This window comes from Callospermophilus lateralis, chromosome 15, assembly GCF_048772815.1.
Source record: "Callospermophilus lateralis isolate mCalLat2 chromosome 15, mCalLat2.hap1, whole genome shotgun sequence".
In the NCBI taxonomy this organism is placed as follows: Eukaryota; Metazoa; Chordata; class Mammalia; order Rodentia; family Sciuridae; genus Callospermophilus; species Callospermophilus lateralis.
Genome location: NC_135319.1, coordinates 66,574,575 through 66,593,515, shown reverse-complemented (window position 1 = coordinate 66,593,515; position 18,941 = coordinate 66,574,575). Strand labels below are relative to the sequence as shown.

The following is an 18,941-nucleotide window of genomic DNA, read 5'->3' as shown; positions in this document are numbered from 1 at the left end:
TTAATCTTGGAATAAATGCTCATGTTGGCTAAGGGAATTGTCTTTTATGATATATGACATAGTCTGCTTACCTTCTTATACACAGAAGCTATGACCGTTGTCCGTACACTCATCCCCATTATGAAGCATATTTGAAAATAAGACTGAAGGCAGAGAGACTGGATGAGAGTCACAGCAAACAAGAGGATGGCATAGACATATCCGGTCCATGCATACATGTTATGGTCACTTACAAAGGAAATCAGCAATCTGCCAGAGCAAAACCAAGTAAATGATGCCCATTAGTTAGGTCTCCAAAGGCTCCTCACTCTCCTCATGTACAGCCAACTTCCCTACTCTTATATCCTGGGTAACAAAAATGATCAGAATCACCCAATGCCTTTGGAAGATCCAAGAACAGTCTTGCCAATATTCTTGCTTTTATTTGGAGATGGCTAGCAAGAGCTTAAGATTGATAACCTATGGCTGTGAGAATGGATAATTATTGAAATGCTCCAGGTAAATGACACTCCAGTGCTTTGGCCCTGTCTTGTCCCACTCCTGGGTAAAAGTTAGCTTGTGGGACAAGTTAATCATTTCTAGACAATGAAACCCTAAAAATTAGGACAAGTATCCAGAATGAGTTAAAAGGGCTTCCCTTATGGTGGTCCATTCCAGATCATGCCAGACAGCAAAGTTTATCTTATTAGTCTGAAACTCTTAGGAAAGGCTGTGGCTGTGGGCAGAGATGAAGTTAGTTGCTCCCCTGGGTGTGCTGTCCACCTTTGGGCATGGCTCAGATCATAGTAGTTCTGTTGAACAAGAAAGAGGCCTAACCTGTGTCTGACCTCCTATGAAGTGGTCGTGGGGTATATGAAAAAGAGAGACACATGTATATATCAGCTTAAATCTTGAAAAATTCTTTGTGCTCTACAAGAACTCAAAGCTGTTAGGAGAAAAAAATCATGAGCATTTTTTAAAATGAGAATTTAACCAGGCATAGCAGTACAGGCCTGTTATCCTAGTGACATAGGAAGCTGAGGCAGCAAGATCACAAGTTCCAGGCCACCATGGGCAACTAGCAAGATCCTGCCTCAAAATAAAAAATAAAAAGCATTGACAATGTAGCTCAGGAGTAAAGTGCCCCTAGGTCCACTCCCAATTCAGAAAGAAAGAAAAGAGAAGAAAAGAAAGAAAGAAAGAAAGAAAGAAAGAAAGAAAGAAAGAAAGAAAGAAAGAAAGAAAGAAAGAAAGAAAGCTCTTGCCTGCCTACACAAAAGGCAAAAGGGAGGGTGGCAGAGGTAACCCTGAAAGTATAACCCAAGGCCTGGGGACTCACTTCAGCAGCTGAGGATTTAGAAATATGAAGATATCATGCACTAGCTTCAGGAAGAATGATTTCAGGAGCATGATCCAGAAAGTCTTGAAGAGAGTTTTAATTAGCCAGGACTTGGGAAAGTCTTCTGTGGGCCCAGACTTCTTTTTTTTCTTTTTAGTTTCTTCCTAGATACAGAACCAAACATCAGAGTTCACAGAGTTGTGCAGTACAAGATCTTGTTCCTGCCCTGAACAGCTCCAGAGTTCTAGCAATGCCTGTGAGCCCTGTTCCCTTCTTTGTATAGCTCTTAACTTACTCTTCATCACTCAGCTGGCCCCCTCCTGTTCCTCTCTCCCATTTCTAACTGATATTGTAATCTATTTTGGTTTAGGAAAGCAGGCAACTGTAAAACAAAAAACAGAGGGCCTAAGGGGGAATCCTGAGAGGGAAGGACATGGATATGATAATATCATTTTTGAATTCTTAGGTGTCTTTTTTTTCCCTTGCTTATGGTTTTTGGAAGATGTTATAGATTGAATTGTATCCCCCTCACCCCAACAAAAGATATGTTGAAATCCTAACCTTTAGCAACTTAGAACGTGCTCTTATTTGGAAATGGGATCTTTGCTGGTGTAATCAAGTTAACATGAGGTCATTAGGGTGAGCTGTAATCCAATATGACTGGTGTCCTCATAAGAAGAGAAGAGACAGACACAGGGAGAATGTGGCCATGTGATACCAGAGGTGGGGAATAGAATGATGCACCTACAGGCCATGGAATGCCCAGGATTTCTGGCAAAAACCAGAAGAAGGGAGAGGCAAGAAGGACTCTCTGTTACAGGTTTCAGAGGGAGAATGATTCTGCTGATATCTTGATGTCACACTTTTGGCCTCCTAATCTGTGAGATAATAAACTTGTTTCTGTGCATGCAGGGTATCCAGCATGCTAAGCAGGTGCTCCATCTACCCCTGAGCTACACCATCAACCTATACTGTTTAATGCCTTCACTTTGGGGTACTTTGTTATGGCAGCCCTACAGAACTAATACCCGGGGCAATAATGACTCATTTACCACCCTCTTTTTCCAGTATTTTGGCTTCATGTCCCCAATTCCAGCTTCTTATTAGCTGCTAATGCTAACTCCTATCAAGATACAAATATTGTAAGGCTAAGATATTATTTAGGGGAAAAAATTAGTGGACCTTTTTACACATACTCAAAAGGAGAGAGAATAGTACATTATACCTCCATGTATCTATTATTACTGGTACTGTGAATACTACCAATAATATAAAATACACTTAAAAAGTACAAAGTACTGTAAAAACATAGGACAATAACCACCATGACACTGCTTCTTGCCTGAGACATACAGTACACTCACACAGACACTTATGGGAAAGTTACCAGGACAAGGACATCTTGGCTTTGACTCTGGTTCTTGTTCAAGTCATGCAATGTGGCTCCAGAGTTCCGCTGGGATTTCTTCTGCTGCCGTTTCTGGAAGGCCCGCCTGGCTTTCTGCAGCTCTTTTGCCATGAATATTTCAAATCTGCTCACTATTGTCTTGACTTTAAGTCCTTCATCAATATCCCAGACATCTTCAAGTGTCAAAGGTTGCTTGTAACCTTTCAGAACTAGGCTGGAACAAGAGTGACCCAAAAGCTGAGACCCCATAGGATGCATCACAGGTGGCCTCTCTGCTGCTTCTATTGAAACCTGCTTGCCAGATCTGGGATATAGGGTTAAGAATGGGACTTCTCCACTGCTCCACTATCCCCATCTCTTGGATCTTTGAAGTTGACATAGGAGTAGGGAGAATAGAAAAAGGAATGTGCAGGAATTATAGAATGTGTTCAAAGACAGCAAGACAAGAGGAAAAGAATTGTCCCTACTTTGTTAAGATCCCAAATCCATCACCTTCCTCTGCTTCTGACCCCTTCCTCCTCTAATACTGGCTGTGTCTCTGCACTCTGGCATCTCCTTCAGGGGATTCCATAATGCCCTTAGAAAGTAGAGTGGGCCTCATGGCTGCCTCTACACTATCTCTCTAGCTCAGGGCTCCCCAAACTGGGTTTTGAGAACTTGGTAGAAAATAAATTACATCTTTATTTGTAATAGCTTCTAACTGAAATCCAGCTTTTCCTTCTAATAAGAGTATAATACGGTGCTTTGTCATTAGGAGACATCAAAAATGTTTTCATGACTAATTTATATTCATCACTACTTTAACATTAAGGTCATTATTAGACCCACCACTAGATCTTGTTATTTAATGTATTGATTTAAAAGCACATATATTACAATGTCACAAATTTGCTTTTAAAATATTTTGATAACTATACTTCGATGTAGTTTATTTCTTTTGTATTCCTGTGTCTTTGACCTTATGCATTTAAAACATTATCTGAGAAGGGATTCATGGGCTCCACCAGTCTGCCAAAAGGGACCATGGAACCACAAAGGCCAGGGATACTTGTTCCAGATCCTCTGACAGCCAGGCCTGCTATTTCATCCCTTATCCTCCAAACTGTGCTATGCTGCCTGCCTCCAAATTTCCCCTTTCCTGTCCTGCTTTTTCCTCTTTTCCTGTGGAACTCCCAGGCTACCAAGAGCATTCCCTCTCACTCTCTCTTCAGCATGCTAATCTGCCTAATGAATGGGGCTGAATCAAACTGACCTGTAAATTTTACTTTTGTTGTTGTTGTTGTTGCTGGGGATGGAACCTAGGGTCTCATGCAGGCCAGGCAAGTGCTCTATCACTGAGCTACATCCCTAGCCATATGACCTATAAATTTTAACACCCTATGACTCTAAGTAGAAAATAAATGTAGGCCACAGGAGGAGTTTTTGTTTTGTTTTGTTTTAAGCTTTCCTTCACTTTCAGAAAAGTGAAGGGGTAGAAACATAGAAAACCCATACTTCAGGCATTTCCTACCTGTCATACCAACTAAAGGTAATGCTACTCAGAAATGAAGCCGTGGATGATGGATTCTGAAAGATACAAAAAATTTAAAAGTAAATCAATTGGAAAAAGGAACTTATGGGACTCCACAATCAAAAGTTGATTTTTCTAGGTATGATATGCTAGAAACTAGATATAATGCTAAAGTCAGTTGGTCAATATGCTAATTTGGAGATCCTAAGATAACTACTAATGAAATGGTAATCAGATTTTCTGTCATAGATATATGAATTAATTGCCTATGTCAAAGATTGATGGGTGAATATAAAAGTCAGTATTTCAATATGTTCATCCCTATTTCCTTAGGTATGAAATATTCTATATTATAAGTTGAGCATCCCTTATCCAAAATGCTTGGGATCGGGAATATTTATGATTTTGAAGATTTTTAGATTGTACAATATTGCACAGACTTTCTGAATTTTTCAAATTGGGAACATTTATTGATTTCAGATTTTCAGACTAGGGATGCTCAACCAGTATCTTATTCTGGGCTCACGGAATCTCTATGATACCTAGGTATCTTAAAGTGTTATTTGTTAAGATATCCTCCAATTAAAGAAAATATGAAATGGGAATATTTAGAGTCTCACTTTTGATGAGTCACTTTTTTCTGAAAATGCATAAAGGATCAGGATCAAGATCTGGAATCCATATGAGATGAAGAACAGGCAGGAATAGGCCAGATTGGAATTGCTGTCCTGTGGGGTTAAAAAGAAAAAAAAAAAAAAGAAAAGAAAATGAGCCTTTTCTCCACATTAAGACTAACTAGCCCACAAAATATCAAAGCTATAGTTAAAGCCTGTTATCATATCTCCATAATACAATTCTGTCTTGGAGTCAAACTTCTTGATGTCACTTACTCTGACTTAGAAGTCACCCAGCAGTACCTCTTCATGTCACCCTCACCCTCTCTTTTCCCCTTACCTGCAGGAGTGCCCGAATCAGAGTCTGAAATTGGAAAGTGCCACAGAGTATTGAGATAATCCAGAATAGGGACAGGAACCAAGAGTTCTTCTGTATACACCATTGCCTGCTGTCTTGGATCAGCAAAACCAGGAGCTAGAGAGATTCACATAAAGTTTTGAAGAATAATGTCATTAACCAAGGGCAGGAAGGGAGAAGGATGTCAGAAAACATGGGGAAAAGGGGGATTGGTGAACCTAGTCTGGCCAGGCAGACAGCACACAAATGCCAAATTGTTTCCTCCCTGATACCAATTCCTTTCTAGTGTCTAATCTCTATTCACCACACTTGGGTGGGAAGTAAGCCAGGAAAGCAGAAGGTCACTATCTGCATTTTAGTGGAGGTTTAGTACCTTTTCAAGAGCAAAAGAAATGAATATCAGGTAGCAGTCATTCAAGCAGGCAAATTCTGATAAATAGGTACAAGTTGTCTGTGTCTGATATTGGATTGAACAAGTAATTTTTTTTATTAGTTGCTCATGACAATAAAATGATCTTGACATTTTTAAAAACCTAAATCCTTGTCTTGTATCATCATTTCACTTAGATATATTTGTACCATAGACCTGGTGCTAATTATTAGTAAATAGGAATTTTTGAGGAAAAAAGTGCCAGGATTTATAGTATTTGCTAATTTTCATGGTGTAAATACTCCCAGTATGGTAGATTCCAAATTCCAACATGATATCACTAAATGCAGGTTTGGAAAGAGATACACACAATCAGCTCAGATTGTGTGAGCTTCAGTACACTACTGTCTAGACCTGTCTTTGCTTGTTCTGTAACAGTGATAGCCAACAAAAATGCCTGGAGAGGCCTGGAAGATCATATTTCTCAGTGAAGGCTAGGCAACAGAAGCAGGAAGCTGTGCCAAGCACAGTCTAAAGGAGGCAACTGCTTCTCAGTCTCAGCAGACTGCTGCCCTGTGGGAATGCAGGCCCATGGTTATCAGACATTTTGATTTTTCAAGAAAGCTTGAAAATACAAATAATGATGTGTCATCCTCCTCTTTTAAAATGAAAGCAACTAATTCAATTATTTTTAAACACTATATAGACCCCCTAAAGACTTACCTGCAGGAGAGATATGTTTCTGATATCAAATTTACACAATAGCTCTAGACTTAGTGATTAGTCACCAATCAATGTAAAATAACATTCTTTCACATCAAGAAACTTAGACATCATCTGTGACACTTAGATGGCAAGATATGAAGGCATAAGGTTGAAGAAAGCTCTATAAATTAGTGTTCAAAAGAAGAGGAAAAGTTAAAGTTTGTTTTACCCTATTACAACCGATCTGTGCATCACTATAAGTCCTTGAAAAAGATAGATAAAATTGGCCTTAATTTCATCCCCAAAGAATATACTTCAGCTAGATGTTTATGGGTAGAGAGAAGATTAAACAGGGTGGAAGTGGCGATGGGTCTTACCCATGTGCACAGGTAGAGGATTGGATTGGTATATCTAACAGGAGGGATTGTGGCTTCTCCAGAGTCTTCTGTGAGTACAAGGGCCAACTCTATGGCTGCTAAAATAAGAAGAAACCCAACAAGCACCTGAGAAGGGAAAAAGACCATTGTTAGGAGCAGATCATTCTTCTTCTTTTTAGATTTCTTCTTTTTTTTTATTGATGCAATACCTAATAACAGGATTCACTGTTACATATTCATACATGTATATCACATAATTCTGCAGATTTCATTCCTCAGTGCCTCTTCTTTCACACTCCTCTTCCTCTATTCTACTGGTTTCCCTTCTATTTTCATGAGACACCCTCCTGCCTTTCCCCCCATTTTTCTCTCTAACTTCCACAAATGAGAGAAAACATAAGAATCTTAATTTTCTGAGTCTGGCTTATTTTGCTTAACATAAGAGCATGTCATTCTTTGTAAGACTCTTAATACCGAATGATTTCCAGGAATGGATAGAGAAAAATAGTGGTACATATTTATAGTGGTATAGACAACACAATGAATATTTCTGAAGTAAATGAATTTATATAGTTTAAGTAATGAAATAAAGTTCAAAGCTTGCCATGATCAATGTTTCTGAGTAATTCTGAGGGTGATGACTTTAAAATATGTCCACAAATTTTTCATACTCCTCCCTTCACATTGTAGAGCTCAGTTCCCCTTCCCTTTAGAGTAGGCTGGACTCAGTGACTATTTCTAATGATAGCAAATGGTGGAAGTATGACATTTAAAACTTGGACCATAAAAAGCAGTGGGCTTCTTTCTCCTTGATCTCTCTCAGATCACTTAATCTGGGGAAAGCTACCAGCCCCATGGTAAACACATTCAATGGCTCCAGGGAGAGGTCTATTTGGTAAGGAAGTAAGATCTCCTGCCAATAGCCACATGAGTCCTCCTAGAAACTGATCCTCTAATGCTTGTCAAGCCTTTAGAAGACTGTGGTCCTGGTTGGAACCCATGAGAGACCCTGAAGCAGAACCCAGGCAAGCAGCTCCCCTATTCCTGATCAACAGAAACTATGAAAAAAAGTTTATTTTTTTTAATCTGCTAAATTTTGGGTAATTTGTTACATAGTAACAGAAAGCTTATGCACTTGGTTTAAAAGGAGAATCCCCAACTGAAGTGACACTCTTCCCTTTCTTTGATCATTGATCCCACATAACCTTTGAATTGTTAAAGTTATTATTGCAAACAGTTGTGACTATTTAACCCTCAAATGACATCAAGTTAAAAAATAATTTGTCCTCTGAGCTTTTAAGATATAAACTACATCATACTATTCTAAAGATCTACCCTCCTCCCCAGTCAACCCCACCAGAGATGGGAAATTACTGCCTCTGCTCAGGAAGTCTACCAGTATCATAGCCCCCCAAAAGAGGATTATCCACTACCATCTCCCCTTCTCTCAGTCCTTTCTACTCCCACCCATCTATCCCTGCTCATTCTTATAAGTCTCAATTATCCAGAATGACTCAGGCAGAGATGGTGGACTCTTTGTAGTGTAAAACAGTCGAGGAAGGAGATTAATATACCTTTAACTAAAAGGACCAGCCATTTTATTTACCAAGTAGAGTCAAAGACACATTAATAACAGGAATGGCTCTTACTCAAGCATAATAGACTGCATTATGCTTTCTTCACATGAGACTACGAGATTTGGTGGTGGGGGGAAGCACAACCATATAGAAGTGGAAATTATGTATACCTTAAGGTAAATTAGAACAAGCTAAGACAAAAGCACCCACCCTTGAGGATAACTAGGTAGAGAGAATCCAACAAGCAGGCCACTCCTCAGCCTGGGAAAGGAGGCAGCTTTGCCACATGTCTACACATGTTTAACTTTGAAGAATTGACTAGAAACACACTGAGCAATTCATATCAAAAAAGTCCCATTTACTTATTTACTTTATAAAAGAACTTCTACAAAGCAACAACAACAACAACAAAATCCTAACAATTCATTTGGGAAAAAATGGCATGGAATATAAAAGGATCAAAAAAACACAAGTAACTTTTAAACATATTTAACCTCACTTAAATATGCTCAGCCTCACCAAGTGTACAGTTTGAAATTACATGACATACCATTTTTATCTGACTAATTAACTAACATCAAAAAGGTTGATAATAGGTCTGGGAGTTTAGCTTAGTGGGAGAGTGTCATGTATATGTTTGGCATGCCTGAGGCCCTGGATTGCATTTCTGGCAAAACACACACACACACACACACACACACACACACACACACACACACACCAAATTTGTAAATAAAAAAAAACGTTGGGAGAGTGAAGAAAAACCTTCATGGAGAGCAATTTGTACTATTTATAAAAATTTTAAGTTCCCATATCCTTAATTCACTAATTTCAATTCCAGGAATTTGTACTATAGACAAAAAAATATGTATTAGGTACTGCTTATGATGGCAGAAATATGCAAATACCTAAATTTTTATCAGGTAGGGTTCATATATTATGATACATCTAAATAATAGTATCCCTAGTAGTCATTAAAGAGAAAGAAGCAGAGGCATCACCAAGACACAGAAGAGCATCTAAGGGACATTAACATTTGTGTAAAGAAATACACACATGTAGGTGTTTGTAAAAGCATGAGTTGTTTCTGGAAGAACAAGGAATTAATATCAGCAGATGTTGAGAAAGAAATGTATGTACCTTTTGAAATTTGTAAACATATGAGAATCATCTATTCAAAAGGTAAAGTTAAATATACAAACACCCAAGTTTTAAGAAATCAGCAAGTGATAAGAACAAACAATTCACAAATGAAGAAATATTCTTACCAAATAAGAAATTCAATTGCATTAGTACTCATAGAAATGTAAAGTAAAACAATAAGATGCCATTTATGTATTAACTGAGGGAAACTCTAATATATAATACTGAGAAGGGTGCATAGATGTGCACTTTAACACACTTTTGGTGAGAATCTAAATTGGCAAAAATCTGCCAGGCGCACACCTGTAATCCCAGCAGCTCTGGAGGCTGAGGCAGGAGGATCGCAAGTTCAAAGTCAGCCTCAGCAACTGCAAGGCACTAAGCAACTCAGCGTGACCCTGACTCTAAATAAAATACAAAATAGGGCTAGGAATGTGGCTCAATGGCCAAGCCCCTGAGTTTAATCCCCAGTATCAAAAACAAAACAAACAAAAAAAGATAGTAATTCTACTTCTAAGAATCTATTCTGATAAAATAATCTGAATTGTAGGCAAACATTTATGCATAATAATGTTAACTGGAGTCTAATCCTAATAGAAAAGAATTTTAAAAACCTGAAATAACCCAAACAGTGATGAAGGGGTTTATTGGGAGGACTTAATGTTGTAAGAGTTGTTAAAATAATCTGGGCAAGGTAGCACATTCCTATAATCCCAGCAATTTTGGAGGCTGAGGTAGAAGGATCATAAGTCTGAGTCCAGCCTGAGCAACTTTGTGAGACTCTGTCTCAAAATAAAATAAAAAGGGATGGAGATATAACTCAGTGGTAAAACATCCCTGGATTCAATCCCCAATATCACAAAATAAATAAATAAATTTTAAAAGAGAGTTATTAAAATAAAATGTGGTATACTCTCCTCATGTGATGAACTATTTTGTAGTCATCAAGTTATGTTTTGAAATAACATTAATAACACAGAGAAATGCTTTTTATATCATCTTAAATTAAAAATTAGATGACACAATTGCATATACAATGAGTTCGATTGTATTTTTTACATATGCATAGGAAAAGATGAAAATTTCCAGCTCAAAATGACTCAGTTAGTACATTTATGTATCTCCCTTCTCACCTAATTAAAATGATAGTGAAATAGTACTCAGGAAATAAATTCATAATAGTAATGAGAATATAAATGGAGAAGGGTAAGCAGGGTACCGACAACTTACATAATGACAGAGGGACTCACTCCGAACATCTGTGTTAAATAACTTGGACTTTTATGTTAAAACATATACAAAACTAAATTTCCAGGAAGTTTAGAAAAACCCAGTACTAGCAAAGACAGCCAAAATGATTAAATAGAACAATCAATTCTGGGATAAAACAAACATGATAAGTGAACAGAAGAGAATTTAATATATTTTTAAATTAATATTCTAAGAGAGATTTTATTTTTTTCCTCCTACAATTTGAGAAGACACTGCATCCAGAAAGAGGTGTCTTTTTTTTTTTTAAGGTATATTCAGAAGTTAGTTTTTTTTGGCACTGGGGATTAAATCAAAGGATGCTTTGCCACTGAGCTACATTCCCTGCCCTTTTTATTTTTAATTTTGTGATAGGATCTTGGTAAATTGTTTAGGGTCTCCCTAAATTGCGGAGGCTGACCTTGAACTTGTGATCCCCATGTCAGCCTCCCAAATCTCTAGGATTTCAGGCGTGGTCACTGCACCAGTGTAGTTAACAATTTTTGTTTATTCATAATTGCTATAAAAAATGTTCTTTAGGATAACTGGAAGAAAATATTGAGGAAATCTGAAGGGGAAAGAAAAAATAGTTGGGGGGGTACAATTGAGGAGGAAGATCAATTCAGAGAACTCAACATCTAGCTAAAAGAAGTTTCTAGAGAAACAGAATTTCAAAAGGAGAAGAAATAAAAGGAGTAAAATATGAACATTTCTCAGAGATAAGACATGAGCCAGGCAAGGTGGCTCTCCCCTACATTTCCCCTATAATTCAGGAGTTCAAGACCAGACTGGGCAATATCCTCCAGGAAAAAAGAAAAAGAAGAGAAGGGAAAGAAAAGACAGGTCTTCAGGTTTCAGGTTTACTGAATGGAAAAAAAAAAAACATGAAGACAGATGCTCATGAAATTTTAAGACATGAAGAAAAAGTGCATAAAAGCTTCTAGCGAGGATAACAGGAATGAGAATTCTAACTCAGTAACAGAGGACGTTGGGGAACATTGTAGCAATATGCTCTTAGTGAAAACAAAAACAAAATTAAAACTAGCATCTAGAAAGTAAGGACTTAGAGACTTAATTTACTGTCACTCTTTCTGAAAATTTTATTGGAAAATATTCTCCTATAAAAGGGATTCAAGAAATTTGAGGACACTAATTCTCTCATGTTAGACAAAGAGGCACTGAGATGTATTTAAAACTAAAAACAGTATTTTTATGTATAAAAGTAACGAATAGAAGAACTGAAAAAAATTCAAAATAAAAAGACTGAAAAGAAAAAAAAAGAGGAAGAGAGAAAAGGGAAGCCAAATTTCTTGTCCTTACCTTTCAGAAACAGCAGAAATAGAGATATATAAAAAAATATATATATTGGGAGATATATAAAAATATAGGAATAAACACATAATTTGCAGAAATAGAGGTAATCATTAAAAATAACTAAAATGGCCTCTAGAGAATGAGACTGGGAAGTCAGGGATGGGGGGTAAGGAAGAGACTTTTGCTAGTGTTATTTTGTTTGTTTGTTAAAGAGAATGAAAGGAAACATACTTCACATCTTAGTAGAAGTATAGCAGAGTGATATAATTATCAATGGATTTAATTTTCTTCCTATTTCCAAATTTTCTATAACAACCACCCATTATTTTCATTATCAGAAACATATGCACAATTGTATTGATTAGGAACAAGAAATATTATGGTTGTTTAATGATTTACCAAGTTCTTTCTACTCTTTGCCCTTGATCTCTGATTTATTAGAGGAGCTTCAACTAAAGAGTTTACTAAACTCAACTTTTTTTTTTTTTTTTTTTTTCTTTCAGCACTGTGGATTGAACCCAAGGCCTCACCCACACTAGGCAAGTGCTCTACCACTGAGCTAATGCCCAACCCTTTTTATTTTTGAGACTGCGACAAACTAAGTTGTCCATGCTAGCCTCAAAGTTTTGATCCTCCTGACTCAGGCTCCCAAGTAGATGGAATTACAGGTGTGTGCTACCATGCCTGGTTTCTAAACTCAATTTTCTAAGGAGATACAATTCTATTGATATCTAAAAAGACGGGAGTATTGTTTGCCATATTTGATATCTCTCCATCTCTGCAAGGTAGTTCTTTTCCCAGTGTTTTATGAATGAAAAATCACTCTGGTTGAATCTTCTATCATTACAGAGAGTATCTACTTTCACCACTTCCCTAGCAGACAATATGTAACTTCAGCTTCAATATTTTCAGGGACTCTATATCCTTCAGCTGCCCATTCTATTATCAATTATTTTTATTAGAAAAAGTTTTGGGAGCCGGGCGCAGTGTCACATGCTTATAATCCCAGCAGTTTGGGAAGCTGAGGCAGGAGGGTGGAATGTTCAAAATCAACCTCAGCAAAAGCAAGGCACTAAGTAACTAGGGCTGAGAATGTGGCTCAGTGGTAAGTGCCTCTGAGTTCAATCCCCAGTATTCTCCCCACCTCCCAAAAAAGAGCTAGGAATGTGGTTAAGCACCTCTGGGTTCAATCCCTGATACCAAAAAAGAAAAGACAAGGAAAAGCTTTAGGATATTTAGTCAAAATCTACTTCCCTGGAACAAACCCCTCTCATTTATCTTGGTCCTGCTTTCTGAAACTTTTCACAACAAGTTAGACAATCTTCTATGTAATGCTTCTGCAAATATTTGAAGATGATTCTCAGGTCTCATTGGCTCAACATCAAGTCCATTTTTGCTGCACATCTTACTCTTGACCTCAGAACTTCCACAGCTGCCATTATTCATTTTTACCTTCAATTACCTATTGTGTTCTGGGTCCTATACTTAGGATGTACCTTTAAGCAAACCAACTGGGAGTGTCACTTACAGGTAGGTCAAGCAAGATGACTAATTCTAGTTGAGATAAACAACACACTAATGACCAAACAACTGCAATATCAATTCAGGAGAGTCAGAGAGGGAAAAAAAAAAAAAAAAAAAAAAAACAAAGGCAGGTAGAGAGGAAGCTGAGAAGAACAAAAAATAAATAAAGGTTGAAGACTGAGCCTAGGAGAAAGTTTCTAATAGAAGAATTTACTTTATGAGGTACTATACTTCAAATTATTTCAGAGGCAAAATCAATCATTTTGAACATTTTAAAAATAAATTAATGTATGCTTGTCACACTCAGAATAGAGGATGAAAATTAAAACGTTAATTATATATGGATCTCCTGAGACTGTGAGTTAGGGTGGGCTATTATAACTAAAAAAAAAAAAAAAAGTTAAGACATTGCTTTTTATTTTCTCTGTAGAAATTTGTGCTTAAACAATAGGGTATATAAAATGGAATAATTTTCAGCCATAAAAGAAATAAAGTATTTATACATGCTACAGTAAAAAGGGTGAACTTTGATGACATCTGCTGAGTGAAAGAAGTCAATTATAACAGACCATTCATATGAAATATTTAGAATAAGAAAATCTTTAGAGATACAAAGTAGATTAGTGGTTGTTTAAGGCTAAGTGGGAGGAGGAGATAAGGGCTAATGGATTTCTTTTTGAAGGACTGAAAATGTCCTAAAATTGACTGTGGTGATACTTGTGTATATCTGTGAACATACTTAAAAAGTGGAATTATTTAAATGTGAGAATTATATTGTATGTATTCTTTAAAAAGGTATTCTTTAAAAATGAACTAATAAATTTTATTAAGGTGAGGTACTGGTTTGCTCATTACCCAGCCTCTTCTTGAAAGCTCCAGAAAAATGATAGAAAACCACTCAATTGATTGACTGTAATTATAAGTTCTGACTATTTCCAAGGGTGCTGAGGCATGTTTTTCAATGTTCAGAACGTTTAGAGTTTAACACAGTCCTGACTCAGCTCCTGCTCCCAGGGTGCATTTAATATCAACTTTCAACAAGTTTTGAATTCAACCTGAATGTTCAATATATTCTGGGTTCTGTACTTGGGCCAACAAGGGAGACAGTGATCCTACACCAAGCTCTCATAGACAGAGACTGACAAAACCCACTACCAGCCCACCCTGGTTTTAATGTGAATCCCACCTCCCTTTCAGGTTCCCGGTTACTGAAGGTCTACGTATGCTCACAGAACAACAGAATCTAATTTGCCCTTCTAAAAAACTGTTTAAAGATTAATACAGGTAGAAAAAAAAACTAACAAAAGGAAGCAGATGGTAGATTTTATGAAATAACTTCACAACTTTAATTAAAGGCCTTAGCTCTGTAAGATCCCTTCCTGACTTAGTCCTGGACTCTCTAGCACAGCTCCTGTCCTTTGCATTATTTCCCTACTCAGCCTTGTTACCAGGCACACTAAGCCTTCCTCTTTCCACTGTGAATGATCATCCTGACTCATGGAATACTCTGGGAAAATGGAAAACCTATTTCAAATCCAAGTTTTGTGAATGAGTGATGGTTGGATTGCCTGTATGGTACAGAAGTCATAGCCTGTGGTTCATTCTCACCTCATGATAGGTGAAACTGAATTACAGTCTCCTGATTTATTAGAACAGTCTAAAGACAGATGATCTGGTGTTCACTTCTCAAGTACCAAAAGGATAATAACAATTTGACTGTCCTACTACTTGTCATTTGTTTTTAGGGAGCCTAATACCCATAAGAATGAAGAATCACTAATTTTATGCAAAAATCAAAGCTACTTTGACTAAGAAATATGACAAGGGGCCAGTGAGACATAGGTTACACCCAGAGGATGGCTGTACCTGAGACAGCAGCACCTGGAAAATCTTATTGAAGACAGGGAAGAGGACCCTTAGACGATGTTTCTATTCTGTACCAAGGAATTAGAGTTGAAAATAGTGGGTTACTGTACCTGCTTAGCAAGGTAGAATTTGGTTATAGGAGATCTCTTGGTCCTAGATTTATATACATGGAGAAGTTGCCATGGGGCCAGGAGCCAAAGGAAACCCAAAGGAATCCATACCAGAACAGTCTGTTCAAAACATAGCGGCAGGTCTGCCTCCGGTCTTTCCAGGAATGAGGAATTCTGGGGAGAACCAAAAGGGAAGGTTATTGGATACATGCACTTTTGAAGACAAGCCCTTCTCCGCAAACACTTGCTTCCAAACAATTTTATTTCAACCCCATATTCATATTCAGCTTTACCCTTTAACTATCTTGTATTTTCCTGTTTATCCCGATTGATACAAATTCACCATTTAATGACATTTACTGAGTTTTCTAGGCAACCCAAACTCTAAAAACCTATTTTCTTTTGAATTTCTATAATAGCTATTCTGACTAAAACTCAACCCAACATTTGACAAATTATAGGAAGAAGAGGGACTATTCCTTAATCCAAAGGGGAGAATAGTTCCCTGGGTATAAAAGCGTTTTCTTATTTAGTTTCCTGCCCTAGTTGAACTCACTGACAAATGGTCAAACATGCAGACATCAGATAGGCAGAATGCTTAGTCATACTGACATTTGATTTACAATAGCTCAGAAGGCTTTTTTCAAAACCAAGCATTCCTGGCCAATTTCAGCACAGGAAGGACAATGGCACTATTGGACAGAAACTCACTTTGCCAGCAACTTTTGTACTAGTCTCTGCATTCTGTAATAAAGTATCTTGTGGGGTGGAGTACAACATCAGGTCTTATATCTGAGTCTCTTCCTGTAAATATTTTTTAAAATTTTTTTCACATGACTATTGGTAGACTCTTTGAAGAAAAGATTGAAGTGCCTTGATAAGATGATTTGGCAGATAATTCTTAGAATTTTTAAGAGATGGCCTGTCAAGATAGTGGGGCCTATTAAGCCCCACCTTCCAATGGTATCCTTTCCTGGCCTTGAGGGCTTTGGGGCCCAGCTTATTCCTACCATATGAAGAGCTGCTCATGTGCTTTACTATCTCATTCCTGCTCCTCTGATCTCTATGCAATGTTGTTATCCACCTTCAGAATTCTGAAGAGTCCTCTAAGATATTTAAACTATATCAATCACCCTAATTGACTCCAGGTATTTTCAGATGACAAAATCACTAGGTCCAAGGTCCTTTCTCATTTTCTGTTATACTAAGCCATTTGGTACTGTTGATTATTCTCTGTTTGGAAACTCTCTGCTTTCTGTGGTTCCATGATGGAAACTATGCTTGTTCATTCTCTAAATACCTGACCTCTCCATCAGTGCTGTTTCTTTCTTCCCATCTCTAAAAACAAGATTGTCCAATTCTAATGGTTCATAAGTTATCACAGTTCTCATAATGCCCAAATTTGCATCCCTGGTCTCAGTTTCTAGTCCATACTACTAGTTCGTCTAGAACATATTATCATTTCATCACTAACATATCTCAACAAGACTCAATTGAGGACCCTCTACCCACAAAGTAAACAACAATTCCCATTCCTAATGCTGAAGAAATTGGAATTTTTTTCTCTATTTCTCTGCAGTTAACTTGTCCAAAAAACAAAAAAATGAGTCTGGGACACAATAAGCATTTGTTAAAAAGAATAAATCATATTACCTTTCCTAAATGATATATCTTCTAGAGATATATCAGGCTTTTAAAAAATCTGAGTTTTAGATCAACTGCACTTATGACTTCTCTGGTTCTTTTTGGTGGCCACTCTCACATAATGTATCACTTGTTCTAAGTTTAAGAAAGTAAAGAGGATAAATGTGATTTCTCACCCAAAAAGTAGAGTTGCAGAAGTTTTCCACCATGATCCCTGGAGTACTTCTGGAGTGAAAACTTCTCACTGACTACTCTTGTTTCTTGTTTTCCTCAGAGAAGGCAGATGAGAAGTGGCAATGTGTTATTTCCCATTCTGATGTCCCGGTCTTCCAAATAAAGGCAGGTATCCTGACCTTTCATCCCAACAACTTAATAGTTAACCCTGCCTGGATGCATGCTTAACTCATTCCAGAAGATAGGCATGTGACAGGATTTTCAGGGACAGATAGACTCACCAGTTCTCAAAGTTGCCAGAGCCTCTGTATCCTGGCCATATACAAAAGAAACCACGGAAATATTCCAGCAGAGCCAGCCAGCACATCAAGAGTACAATATATTTTCATTCTCCTGAGGACACACACGGCCTACAAGGGGCAGCATCAATAGAGGGACATACATTCCTAAAAGTGCAGCTTTACTTCTGTTTGAAGTTCTCAGAGTTTATAGACATGTGAAATATGTACTCCTCTGTATTTTTTATGGAGAACATAGAACTTAAAACATGATTAAAAGTAGAATAAACTATTTTTAAAATCAGTTTATAAAATAGCATACCTAGTGTGAAAAAATATGTATTTATGTGTTTATGCAACAAAAATTTCACCTTCATTGGTTGGATTGCAGGTAATTTTTTATTTTCTGTTTAACTTCTCTCTGTTTTCTGGGTTTTATTTTTCATAATTACCGGATATTATTTGTGTAGTAATATTTAGGCAATTTTGTGGTAAAAAATATATAACATAAAATAAAATGTTAACCATTTCTAAGTATATAGTTCAGAAGTATTAAATGTATTGTACTGTAATTTATCCAATCCCCAAAAGTTTTCACGATGCAAAACTGAAACTTCCTGCCCATTAAACAACTCCCTGTCCTTCCTTCTCTCCAGTAAAACACATGTTATTCTAATACAGGGCATCGAAAATTAACAGCAACCAGACATGCCTACCAACATATTAAACTATCAATACCATTATTTGGAGGATCATGTAAAACTATTTTAGTTATAAACATATAAATGCAAACATAGTCCTGAATCTGTGTAGTGGAACTCATTTATAGGTCTTATTTATTTATCTATTTATTTATTTTGCTATTGAATTAACTTTATTCTCTTCTAACCGAAGATTCAAGGTATACAACTGAGCATTGTTATATTTCTTATGAGGCATAAATAAAAATACAAAAAAAGCTCACTACAAAAAAAGTCTACTGTTAGTAGGATGTAAAAAATATTTTCTTTGCTATACAAGCACAAGGCACTTAGTGATACATGGAGAGAAAAACCTGCAGCAGTAAATTCATTTTTTTTTCTAGAACATAGATGAATTAGAAACACTGTAATATAGAGAAATTGATGCTTTGGGGGGTATATACGTGACTATATGACCAATGTAATTCTGCAACCTGTACACTCAGAAAAATGAGAAATTATATCCCTTCTGATTCAAATTTATGATATGTCAAGATCATTGTACTGTCATATGTAACTAATTAAAACAAATTAAAAAAAAGAAAAAAATATAGAGCAATTGATGCTGTCCTGATGTAAGACAATCTACTATAAGGTCTTATTTAAATTATCAAAAATATGCTAGTTTTGGTAATATTATCATCAGAACGACCCTCTTTCCCA

The 18,941-nt window shown here is 36.9% G+C and overlaps 1 protein-coding gene across 1 annotated transcript in view; it reads right to left on the bottom strand.

The window, feature by feature from the left end:
* Window positions 1-17,295, bottom strand: part of Abcc2 (ATP binding cassette subfamily C member 2) — a 51,662-nt gene extending 34,367 nt beyond the window's left edge. Inside the window, exons 1-9 of the mRNA XM_076834155.1 lie at window positions 17,263-17,295; window positions 15,443-15,616; window positions 6,661-6,786; window positions 5,191-5,325; window positions 4,857-4,964; window positions 4,237-4,292; window positions 2,706-2,940; window positions 1,319-1,482; window positions 72-249 (exon numbers count right to left, since the gene is read on the bottom strand). Coding sequence (XP_076690270.1) covers window positions 72-249; window positions 1,319-1,482; window positions 2,706-2,940; window positions 4,237-4,292; window positions 4,857-4,964; window positions 5,191-5,325; window positions 6,661-6,786; window positions 15,443-15,616; window positions 17,263-17,295 — 1,209 coding nt within the window. The remainder of the gene's footprint in view (window positions 1-71; window positions 250-1,318; window positions 1,483-2,705; window positions 2,941-4,236; window positions 4,293-4,856; window positions 4,965-5,190; window positions 5,326-6,660; window positions 6,787-15,442; window positions 15,617-17,262) is intronic.
* Window positions 17,296-18,941: the final 1,646 nt, after the last annotated feature.